The 24,721-nt window shown below is 39.4% G+C and overlaps 2 protein-coding genes across 2 annotated transcripts in view; both read left to right on the forward strand.

Annotated features, from left to right (window-relative positions):
- The window catches only part of LOC140240440 (uncharacterized), a 66,989-nt gene extending 61,441 nt beyond the window's left edge, over positions 1–5,548 (forward strand). The window contains exons 25-30 of the mRNA XM_072320209.1: positions 125–308; positions 844–970; positions 1,689–2,117; positions 2,697–2,844; positions 3,344–3,441; positions 3,773–5,548. Coding sequence (XP_072176310.1) covers positions 125–308; positions 844–970; positions 1,689–2,117; positions 2,697–2,844; positions 3,344–3,441; positions 3,773–5,377 — 2,591 coding nt within the window. The 3' untranslated portion in view covers positions 5,378–5,548. The remainder of the gene's footprint in view (positions 1–124; positions 309–843; positions 971–1,688; positions 2,118–2,696; positions 2,845–3,343; positions 3,442–3,772) is intronic.
- Positions 5,549–13,020: 7,472 nt separating this feature from the next.
- On the forward strand, positions 13,021–24,020 carry LOC140240883 (dipeptidyl peptidase 2-like). Its single transcript, XM_072320661.1, has 11 exons — positions 13,021–13,388; positions 13,982–14,121; positions 15,094–15,257; positions 17,248–17,383; positions 18,070–18,157; positions 19,224–19,390; positions 19,848–19,911; positions 20,638–20,759; positions 21,835–21,991; positions 22,539–22,674; positions 23,640–24,020. Exons 1-11 carry the CDS (start codon positions 13,142–13,144, stop codon positions 23,740–23,742), a joined length of 1,524 nt encoding a protein of 507 aa, XP_072176762.1. The 5' UTR covers positions 13,021–13,141; the 3' UTR covers positions 23,743–24,020.
- The last annotated feature ends 701 nt before the right edge of the window (positions 24,021–24,721 follow it).

Here is a 24,721-nt window from a genome sequence, read left to right on the forward strand (position 1 = left end):
GCAGAGTCCAATTTCCTTTCCTCCCATGCTTTTGTGTTATGTTTTGTTGGCATTGTATGTTACCTAGACAACAGAAAAAAAAAAGATCTCAAGTTTACAAACTTTGCTCTCTTTTTGATTTTAGCGGGAGATCTGCCCAAGGAGCACGCGCCACAAACTTCGCTCCAGCTGATCATTGCGATTGCCATCATCATCGGAGTTTTGGTTATAGCCGTCTGTGTGATCAAGCGAAAGCGAATCCGCGTTACCGGCACGTGGTTACCCGACAAACTCCGGAAGCCATCGATGAGTGAGAACCCCAAGCCAAGGTACGAGTTGTCGTAAACAGAAATTCAGTCTGGTTTGGCGGTCTGATTCTCACTGCAAGTTCTAGAGCAATTATCAGTGATGTGTTTTGGTCAATTATGTCCATTCCATCATCATCATTTGGCTGTGTTGTTAACAAATATCCCGAATGTGTGAGAATTTGTTATGGTAAGAATGTATTACTTAACAAATTTGTATATGCAGGAAGATGCACCTTCTCAACCACATTGCAACAAAAAAAGATATCACTGCAAGCTTACCTCATGGACTTCAGATAAAAGAATTAACCTGTTCATGAAAAGAATGAATATTAAGGCTCATGTCTGGTAAATTGTAATTATGCTCCCTTTCCCATGTATTTAATGTGATAGGTAGAGTTATCATATCCCACACCAAGAATTTCATCATTGGTGATTTCATATCCTACTCGCTAGTGGCAAACGGCTATACACATGTTAAGACAGGGTATGTGCTGGACCTAACTGGAGCATTATTTATATCATGTCAACATACTCATGCTCTGTATTTTTTCTGCAGGGAATGCCGACTTGGAAACGAGTCTCCCCCGTCGACTATCTGCTCAAACATCGGCCCCGATCCAAGCATCGACCAGACTGCTGAGGATGCTTTAGACTTCGGCAGACCGATGCCAAAAAGACAAAGAGTAAGATTTTGATCGAGAAATAAAAGGCACTTATCATTGCACGCAGTTGACTGTCCGACTCCAGTACTGGTCAACTAGACATCCACTTATATAACTAACAAATATCATTTCATTGCAACTGATTGACAAATTGCCCTACACCGACGTGAATAAGCACTGAATTGATCAGTGTTTTAGTAGTAGCCATGATAAAAAATCATGGGCGTACATACTCGAGCAGGATTCGAACCTACAACCTCCTGATCACCGGATATCATTTCTTTAAGATTTACTGTGATTGCTGGTCTCAGACCTGATTACTGACCTTTTTGCCAAGGATGTCAGCCAAAGAAGTTGAATTTGTCTCGCTGCAAATGCCACAGTTTCATCGCCACAAATATTCAAGTAATATATCATCAGTGACTTTTTATGTCTAAATGCAGCTGTGGTTGCATCTTGTGTGAATACAATAAAGAGTGATGATTACTGTGAATCATTAAGGGGTGGTAATTACTGTTTATCAGTAAGGGGTTCTGGTTGAAGTTGCGAAGTGTGTTTTGGAACTTTTCACGCCATTTGTAAATGGACACTTGCACTGGCATTTCGTTGTATGAGATGTGTATTTTCTGTCGTAGGTGGAACTAGGATTCTTATTATCAGAAGTTGATTTTTGATTCATTGTGATGACTCAGATTATGTTAAGACACGTTTCTCTCCACTACACTGCATCCACTTACAGATCAGCCCACCATGTACCATGCTCGATCAGCAGCACACGGCGTTCTACTTGGAGGAAGAGCTGAACTGGCGGCATTCCGGCATGGCGCTGACGCCGCCGCGAGACTCCGAATCCTCGCACGTCACGACGTCGGGTCCCGAGGGTATGACCCCTCTCATGCTGGCCGTGATGCACTCCAAGACGCTGCGCACGGACCAGGAGGAGGAGGCCAACGCCCACCTGATCGAGAGCCTCATCAGCAACGGGGCGGACGTCACCGAGCGCACCCAGACTCGTGGCGAGACGGCGCTACACCTCGCCGCCCGCTACTGCCTGCCCGTGGCGGCCCGCAAGCTGCTGGAGCACCAGAGCGTGACCAACATGGAGAACAACTCAGGCGAGACGCCCCTCCACACTGCCGTCAGAGCTGACGCCATTGAGGTCTTCAGGGTAGGGATTGTTTTCCTTCCTTCCTAGGCTGATGTGAATGTTGTTAAACGATTAAGTGGTACATGCTGGTGTGATTTGATGTCATGACTGAGAGATTACTTTCAAAAAGCCTGCAGAAGGGCCCTGCGTGCTTCAGTTCTGGCAGCTGTGAGGGCACTCATTCTGAAAGCCATGGGTCCATTTATATGAGTTACATTTAGTTGGTAATCTGATAGGTCACTCTGGACATTTTACCTCACAGTATAGCTGCTCAGGGAATGGTGAATGGTCTGTTTTAAGTCATAGACCATCCTTCCATCTGTTTTACAGTGAAGACCAAAACATTTCAAAGAACCATGGCAGCCAGCCTTTGCTTTTCCTGTCAAATCTTACTTTTATGGTTTGGTTTTTCTGATCAACACCTAATATTGACATGCCGTTTTTTGTTGTTGTTGTTGTTGTTTTTTTGTTGTTGTTTTTTTTTGGGGGGGGGGGAGGATTGGGGGATATAGCCACAAGCCAACATTGCCGGTAGCACTGTCTGTCTGATCCTAACCTCCTTTGCTCATTTCTGCCTCTCTGTCCCTCCTCTTTCCACAGCTCCTCATCCAGAACAGATCGACCAAGATTGATGCCAAGACCCATGCCGGCTCCACACCCATGATCCTCGCAGCCAATCTTCCGCGGAAAAACATGGTGGAAGAACTGGAGCAAGCAAATGCGGACATATCGCTCGTCGATAACGATGGTGAGTTATCTGTCGTATCAAATGCAGATTTCTTAATCGCTGATCTGTTTGGCATCCTTGGATTTTTTTTTCTTCTTTATACCATAATGTCATAACTTTCAAAAAGAATTCAGACCTTAGCTTGTGTATGCCGCGTGTTTCAGTTTTACTAGATTCCTGTGACCGATGATTGATGTGTGCTTATTATATGTTACTTAAATTGAGGTATTTTAGTGAGGGTGTTGTGACAACAAGAGGTTCTGAGGTCATATTGGTTGTTGCTCTTTGTAAAAGTCTGATATTACTTCTGTGAACTTAGTGGATCTGTGTTTTTTTTTTCAAGTTGTTTAATAAATATTATTCACAGAAGATGAGTAAGCATGTGGAAAGTAATGAAAACTGCAAGTATTACAAAAGAAGGGAGGAGTAAATAAAAAACCCAAACTTAAACACTCGGTGCTATTCCAATGTCGTCATAGTAAGTAATCCTCTCTGTCTCTGTCCTATCTTAACTCCACAGGGAAGTCTGCTCTTCACTGGGCTACAGCCTCAAATAACATACCTGTGGTGGAGTTTCTGCTGAGCAAAGGAGCAGACAAAGATCTGCAAGACAATCAGGTGTGTATACCTTGGCTTTGATGTGAATATCTTGTGTCGCCAGTGGCTGTAAATGTATGTATTCAGTGCAGTATCTATCGAGGTACGTCAAAGATGATGTTTGTTATCCAGGGTGATATGCGCAAAGTTTCAGCTAAAACTGAAAAAATTGTTCAGAGATGTGAGAAATGAAAGTAATCATATAAATTCACCTCTCACTCTCATGATTGCTTGAAACACCAATAACGACAGCTTCCCTCAGATGAAAAGTATTGATAGTGATGTGTTCGTAACTGAATCTCGTGTCTCAATGCCTCAACTTCTCTCTTATTTCCTCCCTATCACTCTGTAGGAGCAAACCCCCCTCTTCCTGGCAGCGAAGGAAGGGCTGGAAGAGATGGTGCAGATATTGCTGGAGCATGGAGCCAACCGCGAAATCACCGACCACCTCGATATGTCACCCCGAGACATTGCCCAGCGGATGTGTTATGTGAAAGTTGTGCATCTCCTCAAGACGTACAGTGTGATGAGCCCCGAAATGGGTGCCGGTAACCACGTCAACGGGCAGCTGGACCTCCATCGGGACCTGGTGCCCAACGGTTACATCTCGGGCGGGTCCAAGCCCAAGAAGAAGGGGCGCGCCCACAAGAACCACCACCAGGCGAATGGTGAGCTTGGAGCGAAGGATTCCGCTAAGGAGAAGAAGCGGAAGAGTAAAAAGAGGCCCAGCTCGGACGAGCTGCCACCACCGGTGCTGTCACCGCCAGAGTCAGTGGATTCGCCCCACGGCTACACGCGGACGCCGCCGCCGGGCAACATGTACTCGTTGCCAGTGACAACGCAAAATATGATGGGACAAGGGCACGGGGACCATTTTCAGACAACAGTGGTGGGCGTGCACACACAGGGACCGAGGGTGGTGGAGATGCACACCAGAAATGGACTCGTTAATGGCAGACATTATAGCCAGATGAATGGGTTAAGCCCTGATAAGGGCTCACTGGGGGGAGAAATGAGTATGGACATTGTAGGGGCTGCAGCCATGGCCCCCATCACCTCGACCAGTGGCTGGCCAGGGTCAAACACACAGCACAACTGCATGGCTGTGCACAGACAGGACCCGCAGGTCCTCGTCCAAGGGAACAACTCCCAGCCCAACATCCCAGCCATCATGCGGCAGGCGCCCAGCACACAGTCCCTGCTGCACAGCCCAGAGGCGCCCGAGGCCAGCCCCCAGCCCTGCCCCATGGCCACCAGCCCCGCCTTGGCCAGCCAGTGTGTCTATGCTTCCAGCCCCAACCAGCCAGCCGCCACCACCAGCCAGCATCCAACTCAGTACGCCATGGCTAAGATGCAGTCCATGCATGCCAGCCCGCACCGTGGCAACGTACCTCAGCAGATGGAGATGCACCTCATGCTCTCGAATCACCACAGCCAAAACGGCATGTACCCCAGCACACCAGCCATCAGTGAACTGCCCAATGGCTATCCCAACTCGCCTGAAAATTGTATGCAAGAGCACAGCCATAGAGACAATGGACTGATAGGGCATGTGAAGCAAAACGTGCACCTCATGCCTAATGACATGACGAGCAGCCAGCTCCAAGCAGCGGGAATCATGGACAAATACCCAACTCCGCCCTCCCAGCACAGCCAGAATGGGGGCTCCATGGACCCCGCGTCGTACGCCATGACAACGCTCTTGCCCGAGCACTCGTACCTGACGCCGTCGCCGGAGTCGCCGGGCAAGTGGTCGAGCTCGTCGCCGATCTCTGCCCAGTCGGACTGGTCGGGGTCAGAGGGCATCTGCAGCCCGCCTGCTCCGGCCCCTGCCCAAGCCCCGGGGGGCCTCCCGCAAATGAATGGACACGACCTCATGGCGCGGTGTCACCCCAGTCAAGTGAACAATCTGAGGATTGCCCTAGCAGACCACACTGGAGAAGGGACGTACATCTGAGTGGGATGTAATTTGGTGTCCTACTTACAGGAACATTTGACATTTTACCAAACTGAATTTGTGTTCTTGAGACATTGAACAAGGAAAACAGTTCAAGCGTGAATGTGTTCGCCTGGAGAATGCTGTAGCTTATCTGCATGACCGTCGTCAATATATACCAGTACTGTTTCCTCATGCAAGTCTGTACTGTACTATGAAACTACATGTTATGTTTGTAGTTCCATATTTTTTTTTTAAAACGTAATTGCTAAGATTGTGTACCTGTATTACCTGTATGATGAAAAGCAAATGTAGAAAGAGAAAGAGTTACATTCATCATTTTCCACGGAGGCTTGATGAACATTCCCAACAGGGTGTGCATGACCAAAGGAACTTGACATGCATTCCAAAAGTTTGTTTTTTTCCATGATCGTTGGACCAAATTCCTACATGCACGGGAAAGAAAAAGCAGATGTAAAATCAAAGATTGGCCACACGGGTTCTCATCTCGCACTTCCCCAAGACGGACCAGAGATCTCGAAATGGCGAAGAAAGCCAATGAATTCAGAGGAACCATCTGTCACTGATAATGTAAATGATGACAACCTGTGGAGGAAAGTGATCATTCTATATTGTCGTTTTTTTGATGCACCATGGTATGCAAAGATTGGTTTAACACTGTCATGCTAAATTGTGTAATGAAATGTTGTATCGTACTTACTGTTCTTTGAGGCTGTCACATGACTACAAAATGAGTACTAGTGAAGCAACCTCACCTCCTTGCATTGTACTTAGAAATCTTCCGATACCATATCTACTGTGTGTAACTGTTGTAAGATGTCGTAAATTATGTGCATATTTACAAGACTGCCATGTACACTTTTGCTTCATAGGGGAATCTGCTTCTTCCTTCTTCTTTTTTTTTTCTCATTCTATGTAACCTATGATGGTAATATAAAACAAATACACTGTAGGCTCATTGAACACTGCGGATATGTAGGCTAGAAATTGCATGCACATACAAATTTGACAATCCATGCTTTTGTGATGAAATGTCTTTTTACGTGCACAAGTTGCGAAGCACCCCAATTTTATTGTGGTACAAGTTTTGTATTTTATAACTACCTTGAACATGATATGTAGGTTCATGAACTGTGCCTTGTTAGAAATAACTGAGCAGCGGCTGCACTCTTCTTTTTTTTTTTGTACAAATGAGGAGCAATACATGATTGTAAGTAAGTGTAGGTGATTTTTTCTCTTTTTCTTTTTTTTTTTGGTTGTATCTAAACATAGTGACTGTAATCATTCATTAAGCCTTGATTTACATTTCCTTGAGAAGTTTCCAGTAAAAGGGAATGAGATTTGTTTCCATAGGTGTGAATTGCCACATTTTTATCAGAATATTTTACTTTATTTATTCTATTCTTTCTCTCTTTTTTTTTCAAAGCACTTATGGTGACTCATCATAGCCCCTTGCCCGTATGTTAGCTGCATTCAGTTGCTGATACTTGTGACATTGTTTTATTCTTTTTTTGTAACATTTTTTTTTTTTTTTTCGGGGGGGGGGGGGGGGGGATTGTTTTAATCTGGTTCTTATGTAAAAGTGCCTCTTTGTAAATACATGTATGCTTGTACTATACACCTGACGGGATGATGGGTGAAAAGAAAGACAACTCGAGTTGATTTTGACAAATATTTTTCCTGTAATATTTTTGATGAAAGCATGCAAGCTCCAAGCACACTTTTGACGACTCCCGTGGCTTCACTCTGCATCACAAGAACACAGTTATGTTGTATTCACACAATTCCTTCCTGAGTAGGAGAATTTTTTGGAAATTCTTGAAGTCTTTTTAAAGAACAGAGCAGTGTCATGATCATTTCATATTTTTGTTTCTTTGTAAGGAGGCATTTGCCAGAACTTTTGTGACAGGGGCTGTTGTCCATTGTAAATTTGTATATGTAAATTATGTTATATTATTATATAGTATCTTTTTGTAACAATGTAATTTAAGTGTATGTACATCTAGTAGAGAAAAAGTGTTTGTAACTTGTGTAGGATGCAAAAAAAAAGAACTCTATTTATCTGAAGATAGGCTTTTATATTGTGATAATGAATTCTAGAATGTAAGTCGAGTGTTGGCAGTGACTGACTATTTTTTTAAATGTGAATTTCTCCCTTCTAAATGCCCTCTACCCCCCCCCCCCCAAGAAATAGACAGAAAAAACACTGTACATTTGTAAAAATTCCCTTCACATTTAAAAGTGGTTTCACTCACCCTGTGTCTGTAAAGCAGCCCGTGACATTTCCGAAGCATGGATATTTCTTAATAGACTCTTGTGTGCATAAATATGCATGATTTACATAATGGTGTAGAGATTTCATACATGTAATTTCAGGAAGGTTATTGTGTGGGTGGGACATTAATAAAACAGTGACTTGAATGTCAGAAACAAAAGCAAAATGATAAAAACAAAAACAGGGAACTAGAGTATGAAGTTCATTTTAAGCCAAACCAGAGGGGCTATGATGAGGTTATATGGTAGCGGTAGGAATTCAATTCGTGACATAACATATGCATCCATCCACTTGAATTTTACTATGCATGCCCATGCCATTGATGGATTTATCGTTTTAAAGTGTTTAAGATAGACTGAACCACAGGTGTAATATGGTTTGTGATAAGAATTTGACTTTTTTATTCTGTAAAAATCTTGTCCGAATTTTTGAGGCTTTTTCTTTGGAAGAAAAAAAAAAAATATGACACCAAGTATCATTAAAGTTTCTCCTACTCTGTTTTTGTTTAATGGCAAAATTATGACTTAACTATGACAAGTTTTTGTGTAAGGAGATTTCCTTACTGTGCGTGACACGTGAAGTTTAGGAGGTGGAGAGTTATGATGTTCTGTATGATTGTTTGATTTACTCAAGAAAAAAAAGAATTACTTTCATTTATATGTGCCTTCACTGCCAAGGGATGAGTTCGTTTGTGTATATTCCCATCCCCGTTCTGTCGCATTAGAAATGCACGTTGATTAGATCAGTGTCTGTCTGTCTGTCTGTCTTATTGTTGAGTTGATTATGTTTGTAGTTCTTCTTGTACAATTCTGCCCTCTCCTCCTCCTTTTCTCTGGCTCTGGTTTTGTTTTTCATGGATATCATACTATGTCTCATATAAAGGCCTCTCCAATTGTTATACTACAGCCAGCTGCAATGTCTTGTTTGCTAACTCTGTAAATGACACTGTTCTACTTCCTCTAAATTAGATTACAGCTTTTGTTGTAGTGTAACTGGTGATTTCCGATGCATGTAGTGTAAGACCTTGACTATTTTTACGTCAGTTTTGGAGATTGTTGCAAGTCGTGTATGCCAGATCTATGGGGAGGATCGTCAACCTAAAGGTTCTCCCCTCATTTTGCACCGTTCACAGATGAAATTTACCCTGCCCCAGATGTGAGGTGTTAAGATGTGAAACAGTTCTGGAATGAATGAGTGATGTAACACCAGTAATTGGCTGCTCGGACGCAAAGTAAAAGATGACGTTCCAGGTTGATGTTATTGCATTAGCACTATGTTCTGTTCAAAAAGTTTGAGGGCTTTTTGTTTTGTTGAAGTTTAAACTGTTCATTTGTTACAATATGTTATCAACCATTTCTGGCAGGTGTTCCTGTTTATAATTTTTGCCAAAACAGATCCTTGAGCACATCTCCACTTCATACTCATAATCCGTCAATATTTTTTTGTGTAGCGATGCACAATTCCACCCCCCCCCCCCCAAAGTAATTGACCACTCTTATGTCAATGGACACAATAAGATATACATGACTGATGCATTTGCCAAATTGTTGTTTAATGTCACCATTCATCTGATATCAGTTTGATATGGATTTGGGCTCCAGCTGCAAGTCAGCATTTGTTGTAGTTCAGATTCAGTTTGGAAGTCGTTCCAATCAAAATACTCTCAGTAAGGCACATTTTATATCAAAAGCAGATCATTCTTCACCCATAACTTGTGATGCAGGGGAACAAAAAGTTCTTTTCTTGTGTAAAATCTCATGGTTATTCATCAGTGTATTTTCTGTTACATACATATGCCTGTTTTGTGAAGGGTTGTTAATAAAGATATCTGGAAATGCAGATGAATTTAGATGAAACATGTTTCAACCTGTGAGCCTTTGAGTCTGGAATACATTGCATACACATATAGATAATCAAAGAAAGAATCCAATGAAAACGCTGCAGGAGCCTCTGGTGTTTACATTTGACTCTTTCTTCGATATCTGTTTATGACACACTGACAGAACGTTCATATTTTGTGTTTTATATATATATATATATATATATATATATATATATATATATATATATATATATATATGAAGTGTTTGTTTGCAAAACCGATAAGTCCATATTTGCCAAATGAGATATTTGCGATGAAAGGTCAAGAAAAACAAAGAAAATAATAAGAAATTTTTTGCTTCTTTTGACCATAACTTCAAAAAAGTACCTTTATATGTAGTGACCAATATATCGTTTAAAAGGTATTATTTTGTACTTTATGACAGAGAACGTAATTCAAAATCTTCAAAAATGGACTTATCGGTTTTTGCGAACAAACTCTTCATATATATATATATATATATATATATATATAATATTATATATATATATATATATATATATATATATATATATTAGAGAGAGAGAGAGGGAGAGACTGAAATTGCTATAGTCAACTTCTTATTGCTTACGAGTTAGCTGCTCCTAAGTAACATAGTAATAAAGCCAATTATTACAATTGCATTTTTTGGAATATGATTTCTTCACACAAATAATTTTAAAAAATAGGATGAAATTTACCTCACTTGGGATTTACAAAGAAAAATAAAAAGTTCTTTATTCCATAGGTTTGTTATTCTGAAACATGCAAATTCCTTATGACTACATGTTGTTAATCCATATACTTGTGGCATTATTGTGAAGGTTCATTTTTCCGAAAGTTTGTCAGTCCAAAATTAATTGAGTTCATTGTTCCGAAGGTTCATTATTCCAAAAATTAAATGAAGGTCATTAATCCGAAAACAGTGCGTACCAACGAAGCTACTGAATTACAAACCTAATTTCATTTTTGGATTAACAAACTTTAGGAATAACGGACTATACCACACCTACCTTATACCTAACATATATATATATATATATATATATATATGAGATTAAAACCTAAAATGGCATTAAAACGCTTTATCCTGGCGAGGAAAGCGCATGTTTTTGAAACAAGACACCAAACAGGTTAGTCATCGCATTCTTCATCAGCGACCAGGATGCGATGTGATGTTAGATTAAAAATCCGTTTCTGAAGCAGAAACGGATTTTTAATACACTTATGTATATAATATATATATATATATATACACTTATATACAAGTCCACTTTCATACATGTGGATTGAGTCAATGCAACAATATTAGAACACATCAGTGAAAGTTTGAGGAAATCCGACAATCCGTTCAAAATTCATGAATTTTTAAAATATCTGCGCAATCACTGCTGGATGAGGACACTACTACAGTGTATGATGTCACATGTGTAGAACAATGTAAGGAAAATAAAAAGAGAAGTTCACAAAGCTTTACTTTTTGAATAAAGTGCACATTTCTCCGACTTGTTACTAATGTATGTTAAAGGTAATATTATTCCCCTTGGCTTCTGAAAAAGAGACGTCTAGTTTTCTTTTGTCATGCTAGAAAAGTGAAAATATGTTGAATTTTCTTTATACTTTCTTTATATCATTGTACACATGTGACATCACAAGCTATAGTAGTCTTCTCATCCAGCCCATGACTGAGCAGAAACTTCAAAAACTCATAACTTTTGAACGGATTGTCCGATTTTCCTCAAACTCTCAGTGATGTGTTCTACTAATATTGCTGCATTCACTCAATCCACATGTCTATGAAGGTGGACTTGTCCTTATAAGATCATGTGCTCAATCATGCATGACATTGACAACATAATTAAGTATCAATGAAAAGAGGTAGAGTTCCTCACAGCCAGCATTGTGCTCTCCATAGCTGACAATTCTGAAATAGTGGCCCTCCAAATTTGGATTTTCTTTTATACACACTATATAGTAGGCCCTATACACACCACACACACACACACACACACACACACTCTCTCTCTCTCTCTCTCTCTCTCTCTCTCTTGTTTATGTAAGGACACTAAAATTGAATTCATCTTCTAAGTTCACTTTGTCTACCTATTCAAAACGCATTCCGGTACACATGACTTTGCTTATCACTCCACATGATTAAAAAAAAAAAAAAAAAAAATGATCACATTTAAATAGGTTTAAACCTATACTATTATCATTGGATAGATAAAATTTGGCAGTGAAATTTGGCCGTGAGATAAATCTTTCTGCCGAAGTTGAGCGTAAAATAGACTGAGACTGAGCCATTTTAAGACCAGAATCTTGCAACCCTGCATGGTCACGACAATCAGTTGAAATACATGCAGTTATCAAGCACTTAGCCATCAGATATTCTTCCTTTTCTGGATGCGAAAAAATAAATACCAAATAATAATAAGTACAGACTCATAAACTGTTGGTACGGTAGCCGCAATCGGGCCACAAAAACCAAAAACAAAAAAAAAAACAAAAATCATTTCTTAAATTTGGTGCATGCCTCTATTTCTGGTGGCCCAGGCCACAGGGCCTTTGCTAAGGATGAGCTTTAATTGGTACCCCGGTATAGGCCCCTATTTATGCACATGGTTTATTTCCTCTATCTTACAGTCACTGATATGGTCATTTATTAGACTTGTGGGGTATATCTAGTCTTGCAATCTTTCTGAAACAAAATACGAACTATTATAATGAATTCTTTTGCAATTCACTTCGAATGATTTATAAGTTTTCTGTTTGAAATTGTATGTTTTTTGCATTTTTCAAAAGCCATTTATAGTCACAAACACTAAGGCTAGAAATAGTGCTGGGCATGTGAAAAAAAAAAAAGCCAAAAGAAAGAAGAAAAAAAAAAAAACACTCTCGAAAATGACATCTATTACCAGGGCCCGGTTGGATGTTGTAGCGTATTTCCACTCCATACCACCTTCATAATTGACTTTATTTATTCATTACAAGTACTAGGCCCTAAATAAGCTGCTTGCCTACACTTACAGTCTGTACATGCAGAGCCGATCACTTTGAAATTACAAAGAGCTACCGCCCCTCTCTGTACCTACCCGTTCATTACCCCCATATCTACCGCCCGCCCGCCAAAAACCCAGACAAAAGAATAACACAAAACAATGGCTCGTTCACATGACTTGCTGATAACACGTGATTCGGGCTGTCACCTGACTCGTGTGTGTACGCCACAGAAGAGTTCTGTGGTGTACGCCGGTACGGTACTTGAGTCGTCGGCTAGCGACTGTAGGTCGTGAGGTAGGGAGTATAATAGCATCGCTGCTGTCACTGGATATAAATGTTCATACCGGTAATTAGTTTTGATATAGTTTCTACACGTATTCATTATCATAGTCTAGCCCGACCAGACGCTATTTATACAGCGACTGGGCTATGTATAGTTAATCATGAGCAGCATACAGTGACTCCGCTCGTGATGGAATAAAAGTGGACAAGCAGTCGCTGGTCTGGTCGACAACAGAACTTTAGAAGACTTCATCCTTTCCAGTTTGATACCGACCATTTCTTGATTTGGAGCTGATTTTTGCCGAGGTTGTTGTAGGGCCTACAGAAGTCAGAGTCTCAGTCAGCCATGGCCGTGGCTCTCAAAAACGTCCTACCACTAGTACCAGCTGCAATACTGCTCATTTCTGCGGGAATCTCTGCTGTTGCTTCTGTTTCCCTTCTTCATCTTCCTCGACAGCAAGTCCACTCCCGCCCACTAGATCTACCTCAGTACAGATACCCGTACGTCGAGAAGTATTTTGACCAGACGGTTGACCACTTCAACTCGGAGAGTTACGGGCAGCAGACGTTTCGACAGAGATACTTTTTGACAGGTAAGCCAATTTGTAGTTTACTAGAGTTCGGGTTGACTGACCATGTATAAGTGCAGTGAGAAGAGGACATGAAATAAAGTGAGAAGAAGATAACTGTGAAATATTCGCTTTTGTTGAAAGAGCTTACCCTTTTACATTAGAAAAAAAAAAGAAATGAGACACAAGCATCAGTGTGATCACAATTTGAAAAACATTGGCAAATTGGTGGAAAGCCATTACTCGGATGCAGAGAGCAGCTAGGCATGCCATGAGATTTTGATGTAATACTTGTTCGATTATCCATTCAGATTGAACCTCTTGTCTAAATGCACCAACGTACGTGTCTTCTTGTTGCTTGGCCTTGTAGCCCAACCAGATGCCATGCGAAAGTGTACAGCAACAGGGCTGTGTATAGGTGGTTGCTTTGAAAAGAGTGTTGCATATCACGTGTAACAAGTTGCACCTGAATCGCCCATGACGACACGTAATTGGCATCATTTGCGCACAAGTTGCCAATGCCATGGTACAAAGCGAGTTGAATGGTAACTTTTATGACAACCTACCTTTAATTATCACAAACCTTCACTTCACTTTCTTGCTCTTCTCTCTGGCAGAGAACTACTGGAACAACGGATCAGGTCCCATCTTCTTCTACACGGGTAACGAAGGACCACTTGAGGCCTTCTTTGATAACACCGGGTTCATGTTTGACATAGCACCAGAGTTTGAAGCTCTTGTTGTTTTTGCCGAACATGTGAGTCGATTTCTACTATCCTGTTCTCCTCCTTTTCATCTATTCTCCTCCAAGTCCTGTTCATTTTTGGAAACTTTTTCTTCCAGTACAAGTTCATCAACCTCTTCTCCTCTCTCCTTCCTCCCTTTTTTCCTCTTCTTCTTCCTATTTTACTCCCTCTTCTGCTTTGTTGTGTTCTTCTGCTCATTTTCCTAATCACTCCCCCCATTCCTCTCCTCCTTCCGCTTTCCCTTTCCTCATCTTTTCCTTTTTCTGCTCCTATTCCATAGCCTCCTCTCTCCCCCTCTTTCTCCTCTTCCTACTTTTCCAGTCTCCGCCTTCTCCTCCACCTTCTCTTTTCTTCTTCTCCTTCTTTGTTGAAATCATTTTCATCCTCTTTCCTTCCATTTCTTCTTCCAAGAACAGTAAATCCATCTGATTATTGTGTTGCAATTTGTTTTGCTTTTTAGTTATGGTGCCATGCCTCCCCCCCCCCCCCATATACCCAAAGAAATATTGTATTAAGACAAAACAGATTAAGTGATGCTAACTACTGATTTACTCAATTTCTTTTACTTTCTATTGTCATCATGTAAGAGACACCCATATATAGCCTGCTAATCTTGAATAGATTGAGAATGAGTATGAGAACAATATCCCTTTGCTGACTTCGGAGACTAGCATGCATCATTGATCAGGAATCAAATCATTGATTATATCTGTAACTGTATCAAAGTTTTGAACAAAAAACCTATTCATGTCCAAGTGGAGAACCATACACCATCTGCAATGAGAGCTAAGTGAAGTTTCTATCTTGATCTTATTTATTGACATGATATTAGAACTCCCAGATGGAGTGGCCCTCCTAACCAAACCACTTGTTTCAAGCTGAATGCATTCTGCCACTCACATGATTGCACAAAATTGAATGTGTGGGACTTTCACAACTGAGTATGATGAATATTTTATACTTGTATTTTCAATAAATTTCAGAGATATTATGGGAAGAGCCTGCCCTTCGGGAACGAGTCTTTCACCCCATCCAACCTGGGCCTCCTGACAGTGGAGCAAGCTCTAGCAGACTACGCCACACTCATCACCTCACTACGGGCAGATCTGAAAGCCCAGGACTGTCCTGTGATTGCCTTTGGTGGAAGGTTAGATATATATGTATGAAGAGTTTTATCATAAAATGAAATAACTCCATTTTTGTGAAGTTGAGATATTTGTGATGAAAAGCTGCTGAAATGAAACAATGAATATGATAAGAAAATAACAGGATATATTCAATCAGAACTTCAAGAACATTCCTTGTTGTGTTACAAGTCTGGTATCTCTGGAGATATTTTATTTAGCTCTCTTTGTCGATAGACTTACTTTCAAAATCTCTTCATGAGATCATGCATCAATTTCACATTCATTTCCATCTTCAAAAGCATATTAACTATTTTCAAGGCGTATGAAATTCAGGTTAAAAAAGTCAAGTCATGCAAACAGAGGTGAAGATAGAAATGCAAACACAAGGAACACGGAAATAAAAGGTAGGATATATATTACGCTCTTCACTAGATCATCTTTTCATCAATTACACTTTCACTTTCAAAAGAAAATCTATGTACAAGACCTGTTAAATTCAGGCTAAAGGAGAGTCAAGTCATGGTGCAGATAGAAATGCAAACACAAGGAACGCAGAAATAAAAGCAAGCAAAAAATATCTTACTGTTTCATTTAATATACGTTAGAACTAAAGTTACAGGCATATACAAGGGGGTGGAGAGATTTTGTGTTATTCTGTCCAAGTACAGTTGATATGAGGGTTTTGCAAAAGGAAGTTTTCTAGCACAACCATCAACAATTTCTGTCTATCTTTCTATAAATGTACCTCTTGATATGTATTCATGTGGTAATATTATTCCAACTATCATCTGATGTATCTAAAATCTGTGTTTATGTGCAATTATTCATCTCTACACATTCACATATATATCTTTGGTATTTACCAATTAAACCTTTAAAGGGATTGTACAGTTTTGGTTGAGACCTTATTTCAGGTTTCTAACATTTTTTTTTTTGTGAAATAATGAGAAACCTCTTATGAAATATGAAAGAGCACGTAATTCTATGAGGAATTCAACGTTTACTTGATGAAAATTGGTTTTGAAATGGCTGAGATATCCAAAAAAGAGCAATTCTAATAAAGTGTGGGACCCACACTTTATTACGATCGCTTTGTTTTACTTTGTTTTTGGATGTTTCAGTCATTCCAAACCCGATTTTCATCAAATAAACTTTGAATTCCTCTTAGAATGGTATGCTCTGTACTATATCATAAGTGTATTATTGGTATCTCGCAAAAAGTTAAAAGCCCAATTCTCATCTCCACCAATACTGTACCATCCCTTTAAACCACTTCAACTTAGGCCTTTTTATTGGATCACTTTCATGAACTGTTTTCCTCTCTCCACATTTATATGTCTATGACTATATGAATCTCTTACTCTCTCTCTCTCTCTGTCCATTTGTCGGTTTATGTATCTATTTATACATACATCCATACATACATATATATACAGTATATATGCATACACAGTATACCATAAAACCAGAAATTTTAACGGATTTTGCAAGGAACCATGATCCCCGGAATTAAAGGCACAAAAAGACTTTTGGCTCCAATTTGCAAAAATTTCATGCCGTGAATGAATATTTCTGGTTTTACAGTACAGACATATATTATCAAACACATTCTCTATTTGCATCACTTCTTACTCTGGCCCATGGAAATCATTTTAATTATAACCATACTTATGTTCTTATTTGTCATAAGTCTTTACCATTCTAATGAGTGCCATTAATATCCTCCAAGTCGATCACTGTATACACCATATATTTCGCGAATCTAAATTTTCATGAATCGGGAATTCCTGACGATTTCGCGAGTGGTTAAATTTGCGATAGTGGAGTCCTGTACTGAACGGAGAAGTGTAAACACGTACATCACATTCACATTGGGATCAGAGTCACTATTTTCGCATGTCTTTACTTTCACGAATAGCACCTGACTCGCGAAATTCGTGAAAATAAAAACCTTGCGAAATATTCAGCGTATACAGTACCTTTCATTGTCACTCGCTTTTCAAATCTTAGCTATGGAGGAATGCTGAGTGCGTACATGAGGTTCAAGTATCCCCACATCATCCAGGGGGCTCTGGCGGCCAGCGCCCCCGTTCTCAGCACTGCCAACCAATCATCGCAGACTTACTTCTTTGAGCAAGTCACAAAGGTATGCCCACAGCCCAGGGGTTGCTCTTTAAAGGTCCTGTTTACCTTTGGGAACAGCGACTTAAAAAAATGTTCAAGATGTCACATTTGATGCATATGTGTAGGTCTGTTGTATCACAAAACATCCTACCGTACCAAATTTTTGCCATAAAGCCTAAAGTATAAGGAGATATCAGTATTTTGCTTATTAAACCATAACTAGACGGTTTAATCTGACAACATTTTTATTATAACTATTGTTTATATTTTGTCTATTTAAGAATACTCAACATTGATTGTACGGATTCAAATTTTTACAGTGGTTGTTTCTATCCCAACCTCACATTTTGTTACTATTTTAAAGCACTAATGCCGGGTTTTTGTTTCATCTGGAAATGGTAAATTGTGCCTTTAAATTTGCATCTAGGCCAGTCGCCAGTCTTAAATAGCCATATTGCACCACTCGTTATGCTCTGTAGAAATTTGATTAAAGTATGTGAATATGATAGCATGTTTCATACCTCTGGTTGAACGTCTATGTGTTTAAGTATGTGTCAAGTAGTGTGTGTCCCAGGCACAAAGAAACCCAAACTGGGTATCCCTTTACATGAGTTTCTTCATGTATTGTAAAGTTCTTCGTTGGTTCTCATCATCTTTCTGTATCTTCACTAAACCATATTTTGCTCTGTTCTTGTTAATGACTTCTAGGACTTCCATGATGTCAATACCAAGTGTCCTGATATTGTCAGAGCTGGCTTTGAGAAGCTGCAACAGTTGGCAGATGAAGGCACGCAGGGTGAGCGCTCTAATTCCTTTACATTCTTTAAAGTAAATTTTTTTTTTAGGGTGCGGTCGTATCACATGGCATTACAGTGCTAACCCTATAATCAGGAACAGCTTTAAAGTTTGATGCAACAATTACATTATTTCCACTGCTTAATCAGAACTATGAGCCGCTTTATTGCAACAAATTTTGGCTGAAACACTTCCATTGCCAATCAGTAGTGCCTAGCAATGATAAGTAAATCCTTAGAAATAATCATAGGTATTTCATTTCCTCACCAGAAGCGGTTAAGCGGCAGTCCTCCTTAAACAGGAGAAAATCTTGTCTACTAACCCCTCCTGATTAAGCGGTGACCACTGTACTCCAATGCTGAATCTCAGCAGTAACGATTTTGCAGATGGTCATAACCACAGAACATTTTGTGCATGTGCATACCAGAGAATATTGCAGCTATCAAGGTAGGGCCCAAAGTACTTTTAAGTATGTTAATGAAGAAATGAAACTCTTCTGTAAAAGAGCACTTAATTACCAAAGAAACCTTTAAGTTTTTGAAGTATTTGATATGACAACAATAAAAAAAAAAAAAAAGGAAACTGGCATTAAAGGGATGGTACAGTATTGGTGGAGATGAGGGTTAAGCTTATAACTTTTTGCAAGATAACAAAAAAACTACTTACGAAATTATACAGAGCATACCATTTTAAGAGGAATTTAAAGTTTACTAAATGAAAATCGGTTTTGGAATGGCTGAGATATCCAAAACAAATTAAAGCAAAGCGAGCCAAATAAAAGGTGGGTCCCACATTTTATTAGGCTTGCTCTGTCTTGGATATCTCAGACATTTCAAAACCAATCTTAATGAAATAAACATTGAATCCCTCTGGGAATTACATGCTTTCATATTTCATGAGAGGTTTCTCATTATTTCTCCAAAAAATGTTAGAAACCTGAAGTTAGTTCTCAACCAAAACTGTACGATCCCCTTAAAGCAACAGGTAATGTGACAGACAGCGCACAACCAACTATCTTTCGCTTCATGAAGATACAGATTAATATGCCTCGTAACTTGCATGCGTAGGTTTTAAGGAGATCAGCGAGGCGTTCAAGCTGTGCAAGACCCTTGTCGCCAAGTCTGAAGTCTACCACCTCCTGGGATGGATCCGAAACTCCTTCACCTTCCAGGCCATGCTGGATTACCCCTACAGCGCCTCCTTCATGGGAAGCCTACCGGCAAACCCTGTCAACGTGAGTCTCATGCAACATCCTAGTGTGTTCTCACTCCAACCATAAAAATAGTAGGAAATGAAAAATGGCAACAGGGAAGATATTGATCATGGCAATGTTAATAGTACTGATTAAGAAGCAGTGACGTGATGATGATTATGATGATTATGATGATGATTAAAGAAGAAGTTCAGAAGAAGAAGAAGAGTGCTGCTACTGCTGACATTTCTACAGTACTTTTCAGAACATGGTGATTATGTCGGAATTGCATTAAGGATTGAATGAATTATATGTACACTTTTGACAACTGTGTTGTCAACCTCATTATGTGTATAGGAGCAGTTTACTTCTGAATGATGTTCTGCTAGAGAAATGAAAATGATTATGAAAAGTTTGATTTATAAAGTTTTAATCTAATTATTTGATTTGGAAGAGAGCTTCATGCTGGTGCTAATTCTGTTTTGTTTGTATTTTTCAGGTGTCTTGTAAGCTGCTTCTGGACACAGAAACTACACCCATGGAAGGTCTTGCAAAGGCATCAGGTAAGATGTTGGGAGATAACTGAAGTGTCTTGCCCTCCAACCAAGAGTTATGATGCTAGCTGGCATGTCAAGATTCTTCATTGTCTATTACCAAGTTTGTGTTCAAGTCATGACATTTGGAACAGTTTAATTGCTGGCAATATAGGATAATGATCACAATGGTGCTGCTACTACTGCTTTTGCTGCTGCTGCTGATAATAATAATAAAAGTGATGATGATGATGATGATGATGATGATGATGATGATGATGATGATGATGATGATGATGATGATGATAATGATGATGATGATAATAATAGTGATGATGATGATGATGATGATGATGATGATAATGATGATGATGATAATAATAGTGATGATGATGATGATGATGGTAATGGTGATAATGATCACTGCTTTGGTCACATCTTACCAACATATTTCACAACTCCTTAGCAGTTATCTAACTTGCTGCTCACCAGCAAAATCCCTCTTTCTTTGCCATGTTTAAGATGTTCTGAATATGGATAAACTGAAAATGCACCAATTAAATTTTGGACCATTAGAATTTCTCTGTTATCAAAAAGTTGTATTGTCTTCACAGGTTTGTTTGTTTATTCATGTGTATTGTGTTCTCTGAAAGGATTATCCTTTGAACCATGGTATGAAAGACACAATTTTGTTTTCTAATGCTACTGGTTAATGTTTCAGTTAAGAATAATGCAAAGTGATCTGTCTTCTCACAGCCTTGTACTACAACAGTAGCAGCACTCCCCTGAAGTGTTTCGATATATTCACCGAGTTCATCCAGTGTGCGGATCCGACGGGCTGCGGTCTTGGCACAGATAGCACTGCCTGGGACTATCAGGTGGGTTGGGATTTTGTGATGCAAAATACAAGTAGGAAATGAAACAGAAAGTTAGAAATGTGCAACGTCTAATTGTTTATACATTATGTTTTGTCTTTTACATTGTCATAGCTATCATGATGGTCACAAAAGATGTCTGCTATGATGTGCCCTTATTTGTTGTGTTGACATACTTTTGTCCTTTTTTTTTTTCTCTTTTCCTCTTTTTTTTTATTAACTCAAGATTGCCAGTTTATATCCAGCAGTTTGTTTTCCTGTCCATACTTAAAGGGGAAAGCAAATACTCATCTCAAGCCAAACTATGTAGAAATTATTCTTTGTAGGAAGCCAACATTACATAGATGAGTCTGTGCATGTGACTTTGCATATATGTCAACAAACCATCGTCAGAAAGAAATATTCATGCGTAAAACTTACACACAAGCAGAAGAGATAGAAAGACAGAAAAAAAAGAAAACTAAGGATTGCTGCATGCAGCTGCAAAAAAAAAAAAGCTTCATGTGCAGAAACATATTAAGTTTGTTGTCTGTTTAGCCTATGCTGCTGCTACGATTTGAATAGCGTGTGTCTGAAAACCACTTTGCCATATAAGATTAAAGGGGAAGGCTAGTAACTGATCAGTGGGAATCAGTGGAAATGCTGGGAGATGATTGTTCCAATCCTTATGGGATTCATTCAAGAGTTCATTGTGTATCTATTGTTGTGTGAAAATGATTTGCTTCAGAACGGTCTCATATTCAAGTAATATGCAGATTAATGCTCCGTCACTGACCAGGGACGCTAACCTGGAAGCATTAAACTGCACATTACTTGAATGTGAGACCATTCTGAAGCAAATCATTTTCACACAACAATAGATATACAATGAACTCTTGAATGAATCCAATAAGGATTGGAACAATCATCTCCCAGCATTTCCACTGATTCCCACTGATCAGTTACTAGCCTTCCCCTTTAATGCCCCATATTAGAAAATGTCAGTTCGTTTCTGCTCCAACTTGTTTGTTTGTTTGTTGTTCGTTCCTATTGTCTGTGTTTGTTGTTCGTTCCTATTATCTGTATTCCTGTCACACAGGCCTGCACTGAGGTCACTATGCCAGCTGGGAGCACCAACGTGACAGACATGTTTCCCAGCATGCCGTTCACCCTGGAGATGCGGACGGAGTACTGCAAAGACAAGTATGGCGTCGTTCCTCGAGGCGACTGGTTGGCAGTACAGGGCTTAGGAAAAGGTTAGCAGTATGCGGCATTGGTATTTAATGAACAGATGACTGTACGCACAGTATAATTTGCTGTAGTTTGTTTTGTGGGTTTATGCAAGTCAAACAATATCTACAAAATTAGCAACTTGTGAAAATATTGTCTTCCCTTTAATACACAAATGCATTGTACACAATCTCAAAAGGTGGCAATTGCATATTTCGTGAGGTTTTTGTTTTCGCAAATTTGTAAGTCAAGTGCTCTTTGCAAAATTAAAGACATGTGAAAATAATGACTCTGATCCCAACGTGACGCACACATATAAATTTCTCTGTTCAGTACAGTACTCCACGATCGCGAATTTAACCACTTGCCAAATAGTCGGGAAGTCCTGATTCATGAAAAATTTAGACTCGCTAAATATATGGCATATACAGAACGATTGTGTGTGTTCATTTGATGGAAATCAATTGAATGATGTAGATCGACTCACATTGAATTGATATGAGTAATTTCAACATGAATTATATTGAATAGAAATGAATAAAATTTTCATTTCTAAAAAAAAAAATGTCCTAGGCCTCTCACAGTCCTCCAACATCATTTTCTCCAACGGCCTGCTTGACCCGTGGAGAGAGGGCGGGATCACAGAGAGCCTGTCCGAATCCCTGGTAGCCATTCCTGTACCACAGGGAGCGCATCACCTCGATCTAAGGTAAGATACCGGTATCTGTTGTCTTCCATGGCTTTCACTGGAGGGATGGATGAATCAGTATTCCTTCAGCACATGGTAATATTTGTCTGCGTACAGTGGACTCCCTTTATAACGAAGTCCTCGGGACCGGCAGTCTTCTTTCGTTATATCAAAATGTTGTTGTAACCGATTAAATAAACAATAAAAAAGCATAGAGCCAATAATGTTGCAGCGCATAATTTGATTTTGTTGTAACCGGAGTTTCGTTATAACCCTGTTCATTATAATAGGAGTGCACTGTACTTAGATAGTTCTTTTCTGCTGTTTAAGCTGATATACTTAACTCATCTCATGTAATACTAAGTGTGGGCACTCTTCCAGTACTGTATTGTGAAAAATGAAAATGTTAATAAGATTTCACTTTGCTAAACCCAACAATCCATTCGTATTGATGATACATAAAATTGCCCTTTGGTGAACTACCTTCTTTCCCTGTCATACTTGTACTTCATTTCAAGTTTGTGGGACGCATCAATCTCTAAGATGCAGAAATAGATCATCAGGTTTTGTTGGGCAATAAGACATCTGAAAAAATCAGCAAGTCACTTGACAATGTCAAATTGTAAAGCAGCACCTACTGTAAAACCTGAAATTTTCGCATGCATGAAACTTTCGCAAATTTCCTTGCCTTGACAATGTCAAAGTGTAAAGTGTACAGCATCTCATACTTACGGTAAAACCTGAAATTTTTGCATGCATTAGACTTTCGCGAATTTCCTAGGGAATCACAATTCATTAAAGTAAAATGCGTGCAAAAGTTTTTTGACTAAACGATGTATTGCCTGCCAGTGCAAATACCGCACACCATCCTGATCGGCAATTTGTGAAAGTTTCATGCCACGATTGTTTTCTGGTTGCACACTTATCAAGTATCAAGTGTAAAGTTCCATTTCATTTGTTACCTCTGATTCATTTTTCGTCACCAGAGGATCGAACCCGAAGGATCCGCAGTCTGTCATCCAGGTTAGGAGTCAGGAGAAACTCATCATCAAGACTTGGCTTGATGTGTGGAGGAATGGAGGAGATTGAAATACCTGATGGTTTCAAAATCTTGCTGAAACTGTGAACTGAAACATCGCTCTGAATTCCACTTTCTTTTTCGTTCTTTCTTTCTTTCTTTCTTTTTGTTCTGGCTACCAAAGTGCATGACCTGATTGAGAAAGCATCACTGTTCATGTTTTTTTTTTTTTTCAAAACACTAATTATGCATTCTCACAGGAAAATGCGTGATGCAAATACAGTAATGGGTGACAACCTAAATTTCATCCCCCCACTCCAAGATATGGAGTGTGTGGCATTGGAGTTCTCCAAGCAACTATCTTACTACAAATTTGGGACCTGGGTGGGTGGGGGGGGGGGGGGGGAGAGGTTGTACTTGATTGTCCAACATGTTTTTTAATAGATTTGAGCTTAGACAGTACAGCCCTTCTCAGAGTGTCAAGAACAATCACAATGATACATTGGTATGTATATATATATATATATATATATATATATATATATATATATTTACACATATATATGTATTTTTTCTTCTTCTTCTTTTCAGAGGGATCGGAGAGGAGTGGTGTTGTTATTATGCTACGTTCAGTTTTCACAAATCATGATCTTCCTGAAATTTGCTCTTTTTTTTGAGGCTTCATTTTCATGTTTTAAAGACTTCTAGAAAAATTGTCGAAGAAAGAAGAAAACATGATACTGTGAGTATATTTCATCAATGAAATTTAGCAAATCTGTGCAATTCCGTGATTGGAAGATATACCATTTGGATGCATCTACTTCCTGTCCACTGACTCTGTTCTCCATCCGTACATCAATATGGACCTTCCAGTCAATCCGTAGGATCTGAAATAGTGGCAAAACAGTAGTTGTAGTTTAAGTGGTTCATCTGATCAATCATGTTTAATTCATCTCTTTATTCATCTGTGTCATTTTTGTTCCTTGTCAATTCCAGTGTTGTTTCTATGTGATGCTTAGCGTAAATCAGAGCAGCAGCAAGATTTCCTTC

Source organism: Diadema setosum, chromosome 17, assembly GCF_964275005.1.
Source record: "Diadema setosum chromosome 17, eeDiaSeto1, whole genome shotgun sequence".
Classification (NCBI taxonomy): Eukaryota; Metazoa; Echinodermata; class Echinoidea; order Diadematoida; family Diadematidae; genus Diadema; species Diadema setosum.

What these genes read in the sequence shown, in the direction of transcription:
- LOC140240883 (XM_072320661.1), top strand. Translation starts at nt 13,142, where the DNA reads ATGGCCGTGGCTCTCAAAAACGTCCTACCACTAGTACCAGCTGCAATA. An exon ending in GTGATTGCCTTTGGTGGAAG is followed by an intron (nt 15,258 to 17,247) that starts GTTAGATATATA and finishes TTCAAATCTTAG; the next exon opens with CTATGGAGGAATGCTGAGTG. An exon ending in AGTACAGGGCTTAGGAAAAG is followed by an intron (nt 21,992 to 22,538) that starts GTTAGCAGTATG and finishes AAAATGTCCTAG; the next exon opens with GCCTCTCACAGTCCTCCAAC.